This window comes from Scatophagus argus, chromosome 2 (assembly GCF_020382885.2).
Source record: "Scatophagus argus isolate fScaArg1 chromosome 2, fScaArg1.pri, whole genome shotgun sequence".
Classification (NCBI taxonomy): domain Eukaryota; kingdom Metazoa; phylum Chordata; class Actinopteri; family Scatophagidae; genus Scatophagus; species Scatophagus argus.
The window spans coordinates 16736437-16757111 of record NC_058494.1 but is presented as its reverse complement, the minus strand read 5'-3'; the positions used below and the strand labels follow the sequence as shown (position 1 = coordinate 16757111).

At 36.4% G+C, this 20675-nt stretch overlaps 1 protein-coding gene across 7 annotated transcripts; it reads right to left on the bottom strand.

Annotated features, from left to right (window-relative positions):
- Positions 1-1174: 1174 nt before the first annotated feature.
- LOC124072791 (mucin-5AC-like) lies at positions 1175-13680 on the bottom strand. Of its 7 annotated transcripts, XM_046414469.1 has the most exons (26): positions 13525-13680; positions 11159-11215; positions 10860-10898; positions 9630-9953; positions 9236-9411; positions 9037-9101; positions 8587-8735; positions 8418-8462; positions 8124-8273; positions 7730-7905; positions 7531-7595; positions 7118-7266; positions 6949-6993; positions 6613-6801; positions 6134-6312; positions 5635-5699; positions 5283-5431; positions 5114-5176; positions 4642-4943; positions 3961-4025; positions 3517-3665; positions 3255-3410; positions 3022-3218; positions 2570-2634; positions 2331-2476; positions 1175-2177 (listed from the first exon to the last, which is right to left on the bottom strand). In XM_046414469.1, the coding sequence occupies exons 2-26, from the start codon at positions 11187-11189 to the stop codon at positions 2065-2067; spliced, it is 3252 nt and encodes a 1083-aa protein (XP_046270425.1). In that variant the 5' UTR covers positions 11190-11215; positions 13525-13680; the 3' UTR covers positions 1175-2064. The 7 variants fall into 7 exon arrangements, with proteins under 7 accessions (XP_046270425.1, XP_046270415.1, XP_046270435.1 ...); XM_046414459.1 differs by having other exon boundaries at positions 3022-3410; XM_046414479.1 differs by having other exon boundaries at positions 3022-3410; positions 6613-6759.
- Positions 13681-20675: the final 6995 nt, after the last annotated feature.

Below are 20675 nucleotides of genomic sequence, written 5' to 3'. Positions count from 1 at the left end.
GTGAGATGGGAATATTTTTGTTTTTCTATTAGTTGCATAATAATTCTGCACACTAATAGTTGCCCAATAATTGTGCACACATTGTGCGCAGATATTCTCCTAAGAAAGCCAAACCTCAATTTTACTTCCTTAAATATTCAGGTGTGAGGTTTATTGACATTTTGGATATAGTTGTTCAATAATAAAATTAATCCTCAAAAATACAACTTGCCTAATAATTGTGCACACATAGTGTAGGTGGATGCTTTTCTTAAAAAAAACAAAAAAACAAAACAAATTCACTTAAAATGATCTCTTCTGCTCCTTCTGTTGTTCTTTTTCTTCCCATGGATTCTGTTGTTTTCCAATTTTAAAATTGTTCTGTCTCAGTATTTTTTTTTTTTCCAACTCAAGTTGTTGCTATGGCCTGCGGTAATCTGAGGACTGTGTGACCTTGAATCCAAGAGCACACAAAATGTTGTATAAAACATAATAAGTATGAAGGCTTTACACACACACACACAAACGATGATCCTTGGGTTAATGTTGCCACCTTCTGGTGTGTCATTACTATTGCATGTAATAGTAATTACTAGAGTATATGGAGTCCTATACTTAACTCTCTTAAAATGACAATATAGACTAGAAAATATAAATGTGATTTCACAATACCATTAATATATATAATAATAATAAAGAGTGCCCCCCAATTTTTTTTTTAAATAAAGACAGAAAAAAAACAAAAACAAAGGTCATCTAGTCTTCTGCTGTCGTCTGCTATGGGTAATAGCATGATTTTTCTGTGCCTGCAAGATTTAACAACATACACAGAACTAACACATATACCGTAGACAAAGACCAAAATCCTAATCTTGTTTGAAACTGTATTCTTGGTTAAAATTAAAATCTTTAGTAAGCTCTATAATACTCTAGGAATGGGCTGTTGCTACTTCACCAGGCAATTAGGTGCTTAGCAACGAGTCACTTTCATAATTACAAGCTGGTATATGGTAGAGACTATTATCAAAAGCTCGCTGTGCTTACACGTGCATTGCAAGTACAAAAAAAAAAGGTTTTACAAGGTTCAGTTTTCACATAATTGATACGCAGCATACCCTTGACCTATTAATAAAGGGACAAAAATATTTAAAAATCTATTTAAAAAGAGAGACAAAAATAATTTGAAATACCAACATTATTAACAAAGATGCACATTTTATTATTCCCCCTTTTGAAAACATACAGAAGAATCAGTATTCTATTCAAACTACTCAGTTAAAATCAGCAATCTTTCAAAATCAGGTAACAGTCCTTTGACACTTTTAGCATTCAGCATGCCATTTGCCATACTGTTCACTTGACACTGGATGATTATGTCAAAATCTGCAAAACGCAACATTATGTTCAATGGCCAGTATTTTTCTGTAGTATTCTTACATGGCAGTTGTGGTGTTGGGGACAACATGGTCAGAGATATATGGTTCTTCATGATTAAATATGTTTAAAAACTTCAGCATTGGTGGTTGGTCTCAGACATAATACAAATAATTGGTCTCCAGTGTCAAGATCATGTCACTTCCACATTCTCACAAGCTTATGGCACCATACTACATTGACTGCACACTTCCATCATTCACTTCGAACATTTGCATTGGATGTAAATTTATCTGCTGAATCATGTGATGCTTTTAATTGGGAATAAATATTTAGTGTATTATCCTTTAACATATGTGGCTTTTTTTTTTCATAAGTTAACAAAGCCACTTGAAAACAATAAAGACAAAACAAGTAAACTGAATAGCAACTGCTACAAAAGGCCCAAAAAATATAAAAACCATTTTACAATCTTAATGATTAGTTCTTTAAATAAAATGGAATCAAAACACAAGTGATTGTACCATCAAATTTTGAAAATACTGAGAATCTATTTAATTTTTTGAAACACAGTACACATCTTTTTACCACATGACAATGTCTTGGTAAATTTCAAAATGTACTATTTGTTTTGTATCGAATTTGTTGGTACATTGCTTTGTCGACTTTTGATAACATAGTGATAGCGATGCCCCAGTCAGTGTATGTGCCTTAAGGGGCTGACAAGTCTATCAGAATCTGTGCCACAGCAAGCAGTATTAGTGTAAAGAATGCCAGTGATGCAACTGTGGTCCGAGGAGGACTGTCTGATGTTGATGTTGACTCTGAAATATTAAACAAAAAACAAAAAGAGAGGTACTAATGAAATTCTCTGGATTGAAAGAAACAAGTTCTAAATGCAGTATTAAATGAAGCTCCCCCCAACCTTAATCCCACATCTAAATTTATCATTTACTTGTAAGTCTCCAGTAACTTACGTGCAGAAACGGAGCCTGGAATAACGTTCAGGGTAGAAGAGCTGCCGGTAAGTTCGCTGTTGAATTGTGAAGTCGCATTGTTTGCTGAAGGAACAGAGCTTGCATCTCTGAACACCAGAGTCATGTTGACCCTCACTGATCCGCTCCTGCAGTGACAAACAGACAAGAAACACTTTTTAAAAGCAAGTGGGTGCCAAATACTGGCCAAAAATTAGTCAGTGACTGAAATTTTATCTTACGTGAACCCGTTGATGATGGAGCGTAAGAAAGATGATCCAAACAGTTTTCTTGCTGCTCTGTTTATCTGTAAAACAACTTTACTGTCATTTGCAATTAAAAATACATTGTTGTAATTGTTTTGCTCCATTTGGGAGGAATAACAGAAAGTGCAATAATAATAGAAAGGGCTTGCAAAGAAATTAGTAATATTGGGTTTCATTTTTTCCCAGTGAAAATTACTCAATGACTCAATGATTAATCTACATCATTGCAAAATTTTTTTTAGCAAAGTCAGTGTTCAGCAATTATGCTGATCAGATTTAGTTCCCAAAATGCGGTATTTGTGCAATAGATTTCTGCACCTAGGTTTAGATGATGCTTTTCTATCTTATGATGCCCTTCGATTACTATTATTACAATTTATTGCAGTTTTGTTGTTAGAGCACACTGTTATAGTGTATAGGCATCTTACCGCTGCGATCACTCTATTAGCCAAAGCCTTAAATGCTGCTGAAGTTGGGTCGGAGAGATCTGACGTAAATGTTTCGTCGAGACTAAATGTAAGGCCAAGGGTTCCCTCATTGCCTGTGGGAGGATCTGTTGATGCAGTGGTGGTGGATTCAGTAGTAATAGTTGTAGTGGTTGTTGCCGTGGTTGTTGTAGTGGGTGCTGCAGTGGTTGCTGTAGTGGTTTCAGCAGTGGTTCCTGCAGTGGTTGCTGTAGTGGTTGCTGCAGTGGTTCCTGCAGTGGTTGCTGCAGTGGTTGCTGCAGTGGTTGCCGCAGTGGTTCCTGGAGTGATTGATGGACTAGCACTAGTAGCATCTGTGTTGTTAATCCCAGGAGTTGTATTTGTGATTGTTCCTGTAACAACAAAAATTTAAAATTAAATGTAACTGTCTATGCTGTATTTCATGATAATGAAAAGACAAAAATAAAATAGTTTGAAAAAACTATAAACATCTCTTACTTGTTGCAGCAATGGTTGACGTATTCACTGGAAGACCAAGGGAACCGTTGGATGCTGCTTCCGCCAGAGCACCTGTCACATCCGTAGTCTCTGGTACTGAGCTGGCATTATTAAATACCAGATTGGAATCGACCACAACTGAACCTTGACTGTAAGAGGAAATCAGAATTATTAATAATCACATTATTGTCTGTTATTTGTGATACCTCAATATCAAATATCAAATGAGGATATACAGCAGACTTTTTATTGTGACACAGTTATAAAGCAAATGAGCAATCAGATTTCTAGAAAAACATACTGTATGCTTGTGAATGCACTCTTGACCTAAAAATAATTCCAAATATTTAGATAAGGATAGTTTATACTTGACTATACTGAGTTTGCTGAGTGAATTCCAATTAACACAGTGCCATGCCCACATAAAAGAGTAATGTCACATACCGGAAAGATCTGATCACAGCTCGAAGGAAACGCCTTCCAAATCTCCGTCCATAGAGACCGTTAAGCTGGAAAAATGAAATTGACAAACAGTTATCTCATTTAATATCTAAAAATAAAGTTGAGAAATGAGAGACAACTCCTTTTTTTGATTATTCATACTTGTATTTGATTTTAAAGCTGCATAATCCATGTATCCACTGTCTATGTGTATACTCATTAGTTTAATACAGTTTTAGTATAGGTTGTATAGTTTTATATGGCTGTACTCAAACAGCCATAGATTTCCCAAAATATGGCTACACAGCCCACTTTTTCAAATTTTAATATTTCATTAATGCAAAAGCTTTAAAGTACTGTAATACCAGTTAAAGAAGTTCATATTGTTGTTTCAAGAGAACTTTCCTTCCTCTGTGAAAACATCTTACCATTGCAACTAAAATTATTTTAAACTGTTCTCCATGAAGGACTAGATTTTGGGTTGCATTAACTGTAATATAAGCTTTCACTTGGCCAGTAGAAATTTCCTGCGCATGTAGTAATAACTGGCACATAATTATTCATTTTTGCTTCCTCTGCATGCACATACAAACATTTTGATTATTTTTTCAATAACTCACATTCATTATTTGTTGTATTTAGAGGAAGGTTAAAAAGAATAATGACAAACGTCAAAGTACTTACTGCAGCTGCTACTTGGTTTGCCAAATCCTTGAATTCTTGAGAATTTGGATCTGCTAACTGTGTGACAAAGACTCGAATCAAACTGAATCTCAGTGAGATCGTTGAATCCGGTGATGGGGCAGGTGTAGTTGGAGTATCAGGTGTGGACAGCGATGTTGCATTCACTGGTGTTGGGTCTGTGCTGGCTGTTGGCGAGGTTGCGTTGGTTGGTGATGGGTCTGTGCTGGCTGTTGGCGAGGTTGCGTTGGTTGGTGATGGGTCTGTGCTGGCTGTTGGTGAGGTTGCGTTGGTTGGTGATGAGTCTATGTAAATAAAATTATAAGTTAAAAACAAAAATAGATATTTATGTCACTTGATACTGGAACTGGAACATTACATTATGTTTGCGTTGAGAAACAATTTAGAGACAGTATTTGATTTGCTAAACTGAATAGAATTAAAATCCCATTGACTGATTGGGTCATGATAATACCTGTTGAGGGAAGTGTAGTCATTGGTGTTGAGGTTGAGGTTGCGACTTCATTTGGTTGGACAACTAAAAGTAATAATTATTATCATTATTATTAGTAGTAGTTGTAGTAGTACATACTTGGAACAGTCTTTTACAAAATTCAACATTTAGTAATGACATAATGTCTCACCAGCCGCAGAAATAGATGATGTGTTAACGCTGAGAGAAAAGTTGGAGCTGGAAGCAGCCTCCCTTAAAGTGTCAGCCGCGGAACTGGCATTTGGTAATGTTGTCCCGTTGCTGAACGTCAGCTCAGCATCTACCACAACGGATCCTTGTCTGTGACAGAAACGTAAGCTTTAATGCTGTAATCTTATTTGGCTATTCTGGCAACAAAGACGACTGAAATCTCGACATTGTTTTCTATTACATATGACAAACCCTAAATTCAAACCCCCATTTCCATTAATAACCAAAAAGCACAATATGTTAGTGAACTATAAATAACATTTTGAAATGCTATAGTGAGTAATGCTTCATACCTGAACCTTCTGATGATAGCTCGAAGGAAAGACGGTCCAAATCGTTTTGAATAGACACTGTTGAGCTGTGAATGAATTGTGGTTTAAATTATTGATTTACAATAATATTTCAGGCTGATATTGTATCAGCTTATGTCAGCTCTTCTTTCTTTTTTATTTCATGCTTATTCATACATTATCATTTCTATTTGTTTCTGACATTGGTCATATCGATCACAAAGTTGAATATTGAAAATATAATGCCAGGTACTACACATATGTGCACTGGTCTTGATTAGATTCGGCCATTTTTTAATTAAAAGTTTTTTTTATGATTGTACTCAGTTTTATGCTGTTTTTTATTACTTACTACATAGTCTTGACAATCCATTAGCACTACAAAGATACATTCTTTTTAATCTTATTTAAAACTGGCATCCAAACTGCTCATTTTTTGGAAACCGACAGTGAAAATATTTTTTTTAAAAATTGTAAAAAGTGATGAAATAAATTAACTTACTACTGAGGATACTCTGCTGCTCAGTTGCTGGAATGCTGGTGAGTTTGTGTCTGCAAGGTCTGGTGTGAAATTCTCATTCAAGCTAAATCCCAGCCTAATTGTTGGCTCTGGTGTTGGTGCAGCTGTTGCAGTTGTAGTTGTAGCACTAGTAATTACGACTGGTGGTGCTGACGTTCCATCTACAGATAGATACATAGATAGATAGATTACTTTATTAATCCCCAGATGGGTTGTAGAGAGCTTGAAGCACCTGGAAATTGATTTATTGGTAAGAAATATACATTAGACCAAGACAAAACAAATTAACAAATTGCCCTCAGTGCTTGCAGTGCTGTTAAGACATACTGTAGCTAAATTTCATTTCATTTCATAAAGTCATTTTAGCCAGTAAATGATAATACTTTATTGACTACTGGTGAAATTGTCATGACTGTAATGACAATGAAATAATAAAGTGATAGTGGGAGATGCTGCATTACTTTGCATAGGTGTTCCAGTGACTGTAGGTGACGTTCCGTTGATTGGCGGTGATGTTCCAATGACTGGTGGTGACGTTCCGTTGATTGGTGGTGATGTTCCCATGACTGGTGGTGACGTTCCGTTGATTGGTGGTGATGTTCCGATGACTGGTGGTGATGTTCCGTTGATTGGTGGTGATGTTCCGATGACTGGTGGTGAGGTCATGTTGAGTGATGAGATGATTTTATTGGAGGTTGGGGAAAATTAAAGAAAGCATGAATAAGTTCACAGAATATATAAGTTAAATGGTTTGGTTTCATTTATATAAAAAAAGGGAAAAGTATCTCTTTTTTTACCTGGCACAGTTGTTGTAGCAGGAGCTTGTGTTGGTGTCTCCACAACTGAAAATTAAATTTTGATATCACAAACTTTAAACTTGAAACACCAAGGCAATCACAGTAAAATTGCTTTGTTGTCCAACTATATTCTGTGTCCTTCCAAGTGCAGGGATTCAAATCAACTTACCAGATGCAGAAATAGATGATGTGTTGACAGGCAGAGAAAAGTTTGGGTTGGAAGCTGCCTCCACCAAAGTATTAGCTGCTGCGCTGGCATTTGGGACTGTGTTTCCCTGATTGAATACCAGGTCAACATCTGCCACAACAGATCCCCGCCTGCAACACAATTTTTGTTTTTACAAAATTATTAATCAGTGAAAGCAAACAAAATGACTGATTTAACTAATGTTAAACAGTCTAACTGCAGTCTCTTAGCAAGTATGACTTTTTATAAAGCTGTCCTTTCATGCTGATAGTGTAGTAAAGCATTTGATAATCAACAGGTGGTCTAAACCAATGAATGTCTATTTTCAAGCTGAGACATATCAATAGATTAACATTGATAAACTAAAATCTTATAGAGGAAGGAAGGTTCTATACCTGAAGCCTTTGACAATAGTTCGATTGAAGGAAGGTCCAAACTTTGTTGAATAAACCTGGTTGAGCTGTGGAGGAATTTTGTAAAAACAAACATGTTCAGCACCTTTTGAAGTTCTATCATCTACATTTTTAGTCCATTATTTGGAAACTGACTGTGGAAAGCCAAAGCAAAACTAAACAATAGGATATATGAACTTACTGCTGAGGATACTGTGTTACTCAGTGTCTGGAATGCTGGTGAGGTTGTGTCTGCAAGTTCTTGTGTAAAAGTTTGTTCCAACTTAAATTCCACATTGATTTTTGGCTCTGGTGGAGGTGCTGGTGCCGCTGTTGTGGTTGTAGTTACGACTGGTTGTGGTGATGTTGATGGTCCATCTATAGTTTAAATCATTTTTTTGGTAAGAAATAGGACACTGGAGCAAGACAAACTGCATTAACAAATAAACAATGCTGTCAAGACACGCATTAGCTAAAGTTCTTAAGGTGCCCATCATTTTAGCTAGAAAATGACAGTATTTTATTGACTACTGGTGAAGGTGTCATGGCTGTAATGATAATGAACAAAATATTGATTATGGGAGAGGTTTCCTCACCTGGCATTGGTGTTGTAGTGGCGCCTGGTGGTGATGTTTCGGTGGCGGGTGGTGATGTTGCGGTGGCTGGTGGCGATGTTGCGGTGTGGGGTGGCGAGGTTTCGGTGACTGGTGGCGATGTTTCAGTGGCGGGTGGTGATGTTCCGATGACTGGTGGTGAGGTCATGTTGAGTGATGAGATTTTATTGGAGGTTGGGGAAAATTAAAGAAAGCATGAATAAGTTCACAGAATATATAAGTTAAATGGTTTGGTTTCATTTATATAAAAAAAGGGAAAAGTATCTCTTTTTTTACCTGGCACAGTTGTTGTAGCAGGGGCTTGTGTTGGTGTCTCCACAACTGAAAATTAAATTTTGATATCACAAACTTTGAATTTGAAACACCAAGGCAATCACAGTAAAATTGCTTTGTTGTCCAACTATATTCTGTGTCCTTCCAAGTGCAGGAATTCAAATCAACTTACCAGATGCAGAAATAGATGATGTGTTGACAGGCAGAGAAAAGTTTGGGCTGGAAGCTGCCTCCACCAAAGTATTAGCTGCTGCGCTGGCATTTGGGACTGTGTTTCCCTGATTGAATACCAGGTCAACATCTGCCACAACAGATCCCTGCCTGCAACACAATTTTTGTTTTTACAAAATTATTAATCAGTGAAAGCAAACAAAATGACTGATTTAACTAATGTTAAACAGTCTAACTGCAGTCTCTTAGCAAGTATGACTTTTTATAAATGAAAAACAAAATGATACTCAGTGATGAAATTTTAAAGCTGTCCTTTCATGTTGATAGTGTAGTAAAGCATTTGATAATCAACAGGTGGTCTAAACCAATGAATGTCTATTTTCAAGCTGAGACATATCAATAGATTAACACTGAAAAACTAAAATCTTATAGAGGAAGGAAGGTTCTATACCTGAAGCCTTTGACAATAGTTCGATTGAAGGAAGATCCAAACTTTGTTGAATAAACCTGGTTGAGCTGTGGAGGAATTTTGTAAAAACAAACATGTTCAGCACCTTTTGAAGTTCTATCATCTACATTTTTAGTCCATTATTTGGAAACTGACTGTGGAAAGCCAAAGCAAAACTAAACAATAGGATATATGAACTTACTGCTGAGGATACTGTGTTACTCAGTGTCTGGAATGCTGGTGAGTTTGTGTCTGCAAGTTCTTGTGTAAAAGTTTGTTCCAACTTAAATTCCACATTGATTTTTGGCTCTGGTGGAGGTGCTGGTGCCGCTGTTGTGGTTGTAGTTACGACTGGTTGTGGTGATGTTGATGGTCCATCTATAGTTTAAATCATTTTTTTGGTAAGAAATAGGACACTGGAGCAAGACAAACTGCATTAACAAATAAACAATGCTGTCAAGACACGCATTAGCTAAAGTTCTTAAGGTGCCCATCATTTTAGCTAGAAAATGATAGTATTTTATTGACTACTGGTGAAGGTGTCATGACTGTAATGATAATGAACAAAATATTGATTATGGAAGAGGTTTCCTCACCTGGCATTGGTGTTGTAGTGGCGCCTGGTGGTGATGTTTCGGTGGCAGGTGGTGATGTTTCAGTGGCTGGTGGCGATGTTGCGGTGGGGGGTGGCGATGTTGCGGTGGCTGGTGGCGATGTTGCGGTGGGGGGTGGCGATGTTGCGGTGGCTGGTGGCGAGGTTTCGTTGGCGGGTGGTGAGGTTGCAGTGGCGGGTGCTGAGGTTTCGTTGGCGGGTGGTGAGGTTGCAGTGGCGGGTGCTGAGGTTTCGTTGGCGGGTGCTGAGGTTTCGTTGGCGGGTAGTGAAGTCGTGTTGACGAATGGTGAGGTCATGTTCATTGGTTCTGAGGTAATGTTTACAATGTGATTGGAAAAAAATAAAGTTACACATACACATTTTCGTTTTACTATTATTTATTTTCACTCAAGTGTCCTTTAGTATATTTTATTCTATTTCTCTGTTATCTTTTTATACTCAGTATTTCATGTCATTGTGTGTTTAATTGTATTCAAATATACCAGACTGCCATGACAACCTAATTTCCCCTTGGGGATGAATAAAGTCATCTATCTATCTATCTATCTATCTATCTATCTATCTATCTATCTATCTATCTATCTATCTATCTATATGTTATATTCATCATTAATGTGGAGCATTATATAGTAATCATTCACACAATTAATTGTTAATAATGTTAATAAAGTGAAGACGATACAGCTGACATTTTATATCTTTTTTTTTTTACAGTCAAGAAACTCCACCTAAAAACCAACAGCAATGATTTATTAGCCCTTCTTTTCAGCACTTTCCAATGTATTTTTATGAAAGGAACCTCTGAACTTTATGTTTCAAAATTTCTGGGTACTACGCGTAATAAGTACAGTAAATAGTGGTGTGATTGTGTGGTTGATAAACTCATAACAAGCATAGATTCTGAAATCCATTTCTACTAACTCTCAGTACTATACTTTAATATATGTAATTTAAATGTTAAAATGGGAAAGTAGTGACTGACTTCAACTGTAAACAAAAGTGTGTCTCCATCTCAATATCCTTGTCATGTAAAGTAATATAAACCATTTGATAATCAAAGTATATGGTTTGGTTTGGATAAAACTGATAACTCTATCTGCTCCACTTGATGTCAGGTCAATAAGGCAACTTATACCTTGCATATGACACCATGTGAATATATCACCTTAAGTGTATTTTTTGAAGTACATGTGAATGTGAATTAGTATCATACCTGTTGTTGTGTTATTGGCAGACGTCGTTCCCACTAGCCCTATAGAGACAAATATCATGATGATCAAATTTAAATTTAGTAAAAATAAAAATATAATTAATATTAATACTACATATTAATATTAACATTATATATTATATTATATAACATTATTATATTATATTATATTATACATTAATGTTAATATTAATTAATTAAAATTAATATTGCAGTCGTTTCCCCTTCTCTCTCTCTCTCTCTCTCTCACACACACACACACACACACACACACACACACAAGCATGTACTCCAACAAATACCTGCTAGTAGAACCAATATGAAGAGCTCCATCCTCCTTGTCCTTCGTTCCTGTGAATCTAAACACATTTTGAATACATTTTAGTGAAAAGCCCGAAAAAAGCTCATACTAATACACACTCACTTTCCAGTTTATGAGTTACACTTTGCTAAAACTATGCCATCTCATAACAGCCCCGTCATAAATCACACCTTAGTGAGGTTTGTTCTGTTCAGTTTTTGTTGAAACTGTTTTAGGGAGATGTTGAGCAGTCTGGAGTTGTTTAATTGCACAGCAGTTATTTCTAATAATTTGTCCATCCCATAAGGGTATTAAGTATGAGAAATAACTCTCGCAGTTCAACTCAGCAGCATCACAAACTACTACCTCCAAGATGGCCATGAATATGAAAATCAACACCTCTTAGAAACAATTTTGACAAAAAAAAATCTCAGCATTAGAACATAGGATTGAGTGTATTGCAGGCTCATAGGGTTTACTGCAGACTGCATTAGTTTTAGGTAGGGGTACCTTATAAACCAGAAACACAACAATATAGTCAATTCTCATGTCATAACAGATCAAGAACATTTTTACTTAATGACTGTGGCTGGCCCAGATATGACTTTCTTATAAATTCATCCTCATAATTTATGAGATGCTTAAAAGACGTTTAGCCCGCTCTAAAACCATTGAAGTATGTATGAGTATGAGTCACGCTAAATGAGTATGCCAGCATACAGGAGAGACAAGTTTGGGTAACTTTGTCAAGTAGTGTCACACCTCTGTGATTGTTCAAGATTCCAACTGCAAGAGTACATCTCCACCCACAAGTCTGGTCAAGTATTTGGCCAAAACAAATATTTATAATTAATTATAAGCTCAGGCTTTTTGTACAGCCACAAATGTGATAATGTGCTAACTGGGGAAGACTGACAAGTCTTCTGACAAGTCTGACAATGTGAAAAAGAAAACGAACACCTGTTTGCAACATTCCACAGGTAAACAGGATAACTGCTAACAGGTGCTTGTATCATGATTGAACATGAAAGGTTTGGTAGATCAAAAGCAAGGGTGGGGCAAGGTTCAACGGCCTGTGAAGCACATGATTGTGAAAAGAATATTACTAGTTTCCAAAGTTTGTGTGTAAGTAAGTAATTACATTGTGTTTACATTTATATTTTACGCAGTGTACAAACCTTTCTGTAATCAGGGTCATACAGCATAATAGCATCTTATACTCCATTCAGGTTTCTCAAAAGAAAAGGCATACTTTTCTAGAGTTTCTTTGCAGATTCAATTCAAATTTTTGTCACCTTTAAATATTTCATTTATAGGTTTGGTTTGATATGCTTTTAAATAATATTCTGATAATAAATCTTTGACTGACTTGTCAATAATGGATTCGGTTAAAAAAGGCAGCTAATCTTGTTTTCACAAAAAGCCTGTACAAACAGGTATTCACTGATGTTTACATAGGCCGAAACCAGAAGAACCATTCCTTCAGCTGTCTGCCAGCAACTGATTATTGATGCCATTGATATTCATGTATTTAGCTCATTAGAGAATGGCCATACCAATAAGACCAAGACAACAGTTCAAATAATTAAGAAAAGCCAAGGTAATTATTAAAAGAAATTGTCTTGTATTCATTGGATGGCAATGAATGAATATTTTATTCCTACTAGATAATTATGCAGTTACTATAATGATTATTGACACTGAACATTAAAAGCAATTGAATCAATTCCTTTAAGCACCCTAAACCTCCTGAAGCTGTATTGCTCTGCTTAAGCCATGACTGCATTAAACTTTTAGTTGAAGATTCACAAGTGTCTGTGATAAACTTTCCTTTACTAGGGTTAAATTTACTTAAATTCCTAGATTAGCTCAATAAATAAATAAGTAAATGTTGCCCATTATATTTGCTATTTCTAGCTGATAGAGCACTAAGATGCCGTCACAACCTGATAAGCCAAGCACTGCAATCCATTCTTCCATCATCTTAACTGTATGTTCAACTGCATCAGTCTTGTCAGGAATTAACTGATTAATGAATTAATTTAACAAGATGTGGTATAACAGCAAGATTTAAATCAAGCAAATACTTGAAAAATTACAACTTAAATGCAGAACGCATATGATAAAAAAAAAGCATAGATTGCCAAAATCATCATTGGAATTCCTTTGATAATTCAATTCAAAATCACACTTTACAAAAACTTTCACAAGAAAACCAGTCATGCAAATGTAGTATGTGTGCATAAGATATTAAACACTGAAAAACTAAATAAGAACTAAATAGATATGCAAAGTGATTTCTTATCTTTCATATCTTAAATGTTCAGTTGTATACAGCCAAGTCAATATGAATATGTATTTTCTTACCCAAGAGGAGTCCCAGATCCAGCAGAATTCTTGTATACACAGCAATGAATTGTTCAAGCTGACACTAAGTAAGCGTTAGACACCTTGCCTTCTTGATTCAAAAGATGGAAGTGAAGACATCCACTCAGTGAATGAGGTTTTTGTGAGAGTCGGGAAATTCTTGCTTTTTCAAAACATCTGACAGAACTTGCAGGACTTGTTCTGATGTGCATCATTTCCGTTTAAGAAGAATGAAGTAGATGCTCGAGGCACAAAGTTAAAACGTCAGCAAAGTTTAAGAGATGAAAATACAATGCATTGCATTTAGTGAAAGCATCTTTGTTATTTGGGATATGCATAATGTGTCACAAAGTACTCCTCTGGTGTCAGAACTCATTTTTGTCCAAAGCACTTGTAAAAACCTGTAATCCAAAGTTGATTTGTCTGAGTAATAACACAAACATTACTGTGTGAAAACAATAAACCACGACAAACCTACAAAACAATCAGCGCAACCTCATGAAATGTTTCATCTAAAAGCAAATGCTTAGCCAGAACACTGCTTCATTTTACACTCATCTAATACAGCAATTATTCTAAGTCTTAGTAATTCCCCTTGGATGCTGCTCTCATGTTTTTTTGGGGCTTTTTTTGGGTTTTTTTTTTTTTCCACTTTATTAAATCAAAAGTCAGCACTGTCCTGATTCAGACTGTTTGATCAGTAAACCTACAAAGGACATTTTTCTTTCACTTAAACCAATCCTTCATCAGTGTGAAGTCATTTTATCTTCCACTTGAGTAAAAATTTTTGTAATAACAGAGTAAAAGCAGTAATGCAAGTAAAATCCATTCATTCAAAATTTTTCGTAAGTAAAAGTACAATAGTATTAGCTTCAAAATATAATTAAAGCACCAAAAAAACAGTAATATATGAATATTATTTGATTGTATTCTAATTAGTGACATCAAAGTGTTCATGTTGGGTCTTATTAAAATAACTTCATATGCTGCTGTGTGTTTTAAGCTATATAATACATCATAATTTATGAGTTGATTTATATTTTTTGTGTAAGAACAGTGTGCCCATTAGGAAGGTATGGTATTTCTCCAATAACAAGGCCAGAGCGACCTCTGAGTCAAAAGCCCGGCTGAATGAAAAGAAGGAGGTTTTTTCGATATGAAGCTTCGTCAAAGTTCGGTCAGGAAGACTGTGTCTGGCTTCTGCTTATCCTTCTCCCAAAACTGGTCAAGGACTGTGCAGATTAGCTCTTTGAGGCTCATTTTCAGCTCACCTTAATCTGGAGAGAATACCAGTCCTGTGGAAAACCTCCAGTGTAGTTCCAGAACCAAACACTGTCCACCCCAAGGAGTACACCAACTCAAGATTTGATACTGATATGGTGGGAGCAAACAAATACCTGGGTGTTCACCTTAAGAATAGACTGGTCTGGTCAGACAACACAGATGTCCTGTACAAATGAACTAAAGTTGTTTTCATTTGCAGAGGAAACTGAGAACAACACTGTGGTGGCATCTGCAGTCTTTTGTGGCTGTGCCAGAGTTCAGGAGGTAGAGCAGACATCCACCAAACAGAAAGTCGGTGATTCAGTCCCTGGTCTCTGTGGTCTACATGTTCAAGTTGGGCAAGGCACTGAACCCCAAATTGCTCCTGACGGCCGTTACATTGGCTCGTGTTGTGAAGTGCTTTGAGCGCTCGGTCAAACTACAAGAGCACTATATAAGTACAGTCCTTACCATTCAGCATTCATTTCTACCTCAGCAAAAACAAACAAACAAGGGGGCTAACCCCATCATGGAGTTGATGTCCTCTAGATTTCATAGAGGAGGCTGGCGTCGATCATGAACAGCACATGTCACCCCCTGCCTGGGACTCTGGGGGCGTTAACAGCTCCTTCAGGTACAGACTGTGGGAAAGACCAAGAGTGTAAGATGGAGCGTTAACTGCAGGTCCTTCATTGTGACAACAGTCAGTTTTTAACATAAATTAAATATAGTAAGACTTTTATGGAGTCTATATATGTATATATTTTTAATCATATTACCTTACACTCTAAATTGCCCCTAGGTGTGAGTGTGAGAGTGTGTGGTTGTCTGTCTTTGTGTGTTGGCCCTGCGATTGACTGGCGACCAGTCCAGGGTGAACCCCGCCTCTCGCCCGTAGTCAGCTGGGAGAGGCTCCAGCTCCCCCGCGACCCTGACGGATAAGCTTTATAGAAAATGGATGGATGGATGGATATTACCTTACATTATATAAACATTATCATATAGAATATAATCAAGTGTATACATACATTATATTATGTTACATTTTATATATTACACATCGCACCTTAACAATTATGCAAGGAAGAACGGAAAGACTCAATTAAAGTACAAGTACCTCAGAAATATACTTCAGTTAAGGCACTTTATTTTCCTTCCTCATCTAGTTGTCTGCTGTCTTATCAGGACTCTTATTTTCTACAGACAGCTGCAACAAGTTCCACCTCATAATCAAGTATTAAGCATTACAACAATATCACTCTTTTATATATATTTTGCTTTTATGTATGTAGCAATTACTCTTACATTTTACAATAATTTAGAATCCTCAGTTTTTGCAAAAGTTAAATTTGTGGATCTCATCATAAAAGTAGACATAAACATAACTCATTTTAGACACCATTTCAATTTAATAAACATATGGTTTTAACACTCTCGCACTGCCATGATGTATCGAGTGATGTAAAGATCACAAAACGACGTGCTCTTCACTGTCCTTAGTGACAGTAACCAAATAATTTAAACACATTGTTTTACAAGCTTGTCACACACCAATTCCTTGCCACGCCCTAGTGTGTCTCATCCAGAAGTTTCGGCACAAAAACCATGTGGTTACACAGGGTGCGTCCTGGGTCAAAGTCATGAGTGTTTGGATTAGCTGCACTAACAAGCTAAACAGATGAAGGTCCTGTCTAGTTCAGTCAAGAGGATGATGATGATGATGATAATAATACTGTCATACCAACAGGAAAAGAAAGGGCAGTGCTTTTTACTTTTTTTATATTTTAAATCCCAAAATTTGAACATAACCTCCTCAGTACCTGGTTAGGTGTGCAGCACAAGTTACACAGCGATCAAGCCTATTGAAAAGAGACCCACCTTCGTGACACAAAAATTCATTGCTTTAGGCTCAACATACTTTGCTATCCCACTGAAATTGCTGCTTAGTACAGGTTGGAACACAGAAAAATGTTCTGACAGGAAGACTGTATTCTTTGCTGGCAGGACTAAAAGTAGCTGCACAATTCCACTTGCTGCTGACTTATGATATATTTGAGTGAGATATGGACACCCACATTTTATAACAGCAAGGAAGATAGTATTGGTGCAACCACTAATTTTCTGAATTTTGGTCTTTTCCTTTGTTTCTGCTGGAGGGGATTAAGTACAACCCTGATTCCAGATTGCAATAATTTGCAAATAAACTGAATGAATGAAGATTTGAATGAAGAAATTAAATGATCATGAGCCTATTTGGTAATATTTTATACGATCGTGTTTGACAAAGGGGTTGAACTTCACCCCCTTTCATACCCAGTCATGATAGTAGGACGTAAAGAACCAGTTTACCTGTGAAATGTTCCAGACAGGAGTTTTTAAGCAGTTCACAACTGTCTTTTGTTGCTCTTGCCCCAACTTGTTTTCAGTTGAATTTATGTCAAAAAGGATTAACTTATTTTATTTTAGGATTAGCTAAATTATCACATACTGTTTTATTTATGTTTTACATAACTTTTTTGGAGTTTTCTGAACACAGTTCTTGATAAACAAATCAGCCTGATGTAGCTTAGCACAGTGCAGTCAGCTCTTTCTGATATTTATTTCCTCCCTTCATCACAGACAAATGATGGACCCAATCAGAGGAAGAGTCACGAGAATAAGTCTCATTTAAACGCTAAAAATAAAGAAAGGCTCTCTTCGTTTCTTTGAGCCACTGCATAAAAGGAAACAATTTACGTGTGATTTGAAGACACTGATATGCAGCCTCTGCTGTACAGAAGGCAGTGTTCTGTGTGATTTGTTTGCCCAGACTCTATAGCCTCTATAGTCTGAAGGAGGAAGTTATCGGTATTTTTCTGGATTAGCCACATATCACATTCTCAAGCTCATTAGCATAATTAGAACGTGGGATTTTGTGTTCCTGCTGTGAGGGTGTCATGTGTATTCAAGTAACACTGAACAGGTTTGACTACATTGTCAAACTTTTGAGAACCAACGCCAAACAGATCTTGTTTTTTTATTTCTTTATTTTTTGAAGACTCATTGTAATGAGATGCAGAGACCAGGTTCACGAGGGAAAATGCAATAAAAAGCAACAACAGAACATATGTTATTTTAGGATTAATTTAACTGCAGCATTTTTTTCTCACATCTTCTCTACATTGCTGGAATGATCTGGTCACTAGTACTCACAGTTAAGGAACTACAGACCGATCGCTATTGTTCATTGTTAGAAGAATTTGATCTCCTTTCATATTTCATTGAAATAGAGAAATGCATTCTTATGAATGTACAGCTAATATACTGCATCTGTTGAGCAAAGATGAAGCAAACCCTGGTTGAACACTTGGATCAAGGGGCATATGGATGAAGCACAGACATATGCCATAACATATTCATATATCCCATAACAAATTAACGCAATTCTATAAGATGAGAAATGAGGAGACAAAGACAAAGGTTTTTCATAAATAGAACCAACCGATATTCAAATTTTTGAATGAAGACAACATTATGCCGAGTGATGTTCTTACTATTACACCGTAAGATTTTAAGTTAGCTAGACTAGGAACTTGATGGACATTCCTGGTTACCACATTTTTCATTCTCCTCCTTCTCCCCTTACTTCATACAAGTGGCTGAGACACACCTGCTCATCGTATGGCAGCTTCAGAATGTACAGGAATTCAACACTAGCGCTTGGGCCAACATTCTGGAAAAACGAGAATGTTTGTTTTTGTGCTTCACAACCTCCAAGACTGTACTGCAGGTATAGAATCCATCAACGGGAACAGTCAAAACTGTCACTGTGCTGCCATCTGTGACATAATAATTAAATATTATGCTTTGATTGAGCTATTTTGACAATGCTTCTTTGTTTGGCTAGGCTGAAAAAAGGTGATCTCTGTGCCGTTTCACTTCTAGCATTGTATGAGCAAGGTTTATGTTAATTTTTGTCACAAATAGTACAAACGTCTGCATCCAAAAAGTATTTATCTAACATGTAAGTAACCCAATTTAAGTTCAACAAAAAACTGAGTCCAGTCAGAAGCCACTTTTATGTTATATTGGTATGTACCGAATGAAATGAATGTCAAATAAAGCCCTGTTTCCACAAGCAATTCATCTAGACAGCCTTCAGTGACACTCTTAATTCTACAATTGTACTCAGTTAATATAGCATTATTGACTGTAGAGAAGCCCCACCTTGAAAAGCAATGCAATGCAACTTATCAATGAGTACTATTGTACTCCTGCAGACTTTTGACACTTAAAAATAGGTTAAAAATTTCTATTGTCTTCAGTAAAATCAGGACTCAAGAACCCAGTCAGACCCATCAGTCTGTATTCCACTATGTACAAAATGGTTAAGAGATGTAAATGTGTTGGTAATGAAAATAGTCTGCCTATTTAAAACTAAAATATAAATTTCAATATTTTATCTCATCCTGGAGCTAAAACTCAACATACCTAACAAACTGTGTATTGTTACTCCAAAATACTCCATTTTGCTGCCCACTTTGGGGTGTGGTTTGCTGTACACTTGTGCTGAATTGTCCTTGTCTTGAGAACTGTCAGTAAGGAACTTGCTAACATTCTAACAAAGATCTATGTCTGAAATATGTTAACAATGTCATTTTAATAATATATGCAACTAGGATGACACTGACTACCTTGACGGTGTGCCATCTTTTCAATGCATGAGGCAGTGCATAAGTAGAAAAACTTGTGCACTGCCATCAAAGTAATCACTGCCGCAGGAGCAGTACTGTTGGCTGATGGAAAAACACAATCAGAAACTTTCCCAGTCTTTTGTCTCCGTCACAAGGTGTTTGAAATGTGTTGCTGGCATCAAATTCAGAATGAGTACACACAAACAAACAAACAAAAAAAAAACAAGAAGTTGATGAGGTAAAACATTAAACCTGTTGTCGTTGTCCTGTCTGATCATGTTGAAAAGGATTAGCAGGGGAGGCTATGTCACCACTTTTTTGTAATCAGGGTTTGAATTATTATATCAAAAGTGTAGATTAACTGTACTTACAAAATGTAAATAAATACATAGATAAAAAGACCAAGCAGTCAGGTAAAGATTTTGTTTTGCCCATAGCAGGTGTGAATTAAGTGCTCTTCATCCATTTAGATTAGAATTAATGAAGCACTGAGAAAAAACAAACACAAGCAAACAAAAAACTAAAAACAAAACAAACAAACAAACAAAAAAACAAGTCTTCTGTGAAGCTTGTGACCCAAAGCGAGAAGGACAAGTTTTAAAAGAGTGGGTTGGATCTGAACCTTCTAGTTACGTCAAAGGAATGTTACACAGTTACTTGATTCATTTGGCATCAATTCAGTGTTAAAATGTATTGAGTTTCGCAACCTGTCATTAGTCAATCATGTCAGTCAGCTTTTGTTTAACTAAAAGGACTGACATGGGACAGAGAAGGCCAGGAAAAGCCAACACAGTATTGAGGAGGAAGTAAAATAAGACATAAAAACACCTGCATCAATCTTTGCAAAACTCAAGTATCCACGATATTAAAAAGCAAAATGTTTGACACAAAAGCTGAACTACACTGCAACCATGTTTGGGCTTCTGGAAGGCTGTAAATACCAAGACTGGAAATTTCATTACAGCAGATATTTTTTTTATAAACCAAAATATTGAACATTCAAAATCTGTAGTGATGATGACTTGAGGTGAAGTCAGCAGATTATTGAAGTTATTACAATTGACCTTGAGAAGGGCAGGAACATGTGGTCTTTATTTCACGGCAATTCGCTCAATAGTCAAGACATGAGAAATGACACCCTTTCTTAACTCCGCCTGACTGGCATCCTCCACACATCAACAGAATGCACAAGGAGCTGTAGCTGCCAGCCTAATT

Coding starts and splice junctions, on each gene's coding strand:
- LOC124072791 (XM_046414459.1), bottom strand. CDS start 11,189: ATGGAGCTCTTCATATTGGTTCTACTAGCAG. Junction 6,994..7,117: donor ATCATCTATTTCTGCATCTG/GTAAGTTGATTT, acceptor TTTAATTTTCAG/TTGTGGAGACACCAACACAA. Junction 5,177..5,282: donor ATCATCTATTTCTGCGGCTG/GTGAGACATTAT, acceptor TATTACTTTTAG/TTGTCCAACCAAATGAAGTC.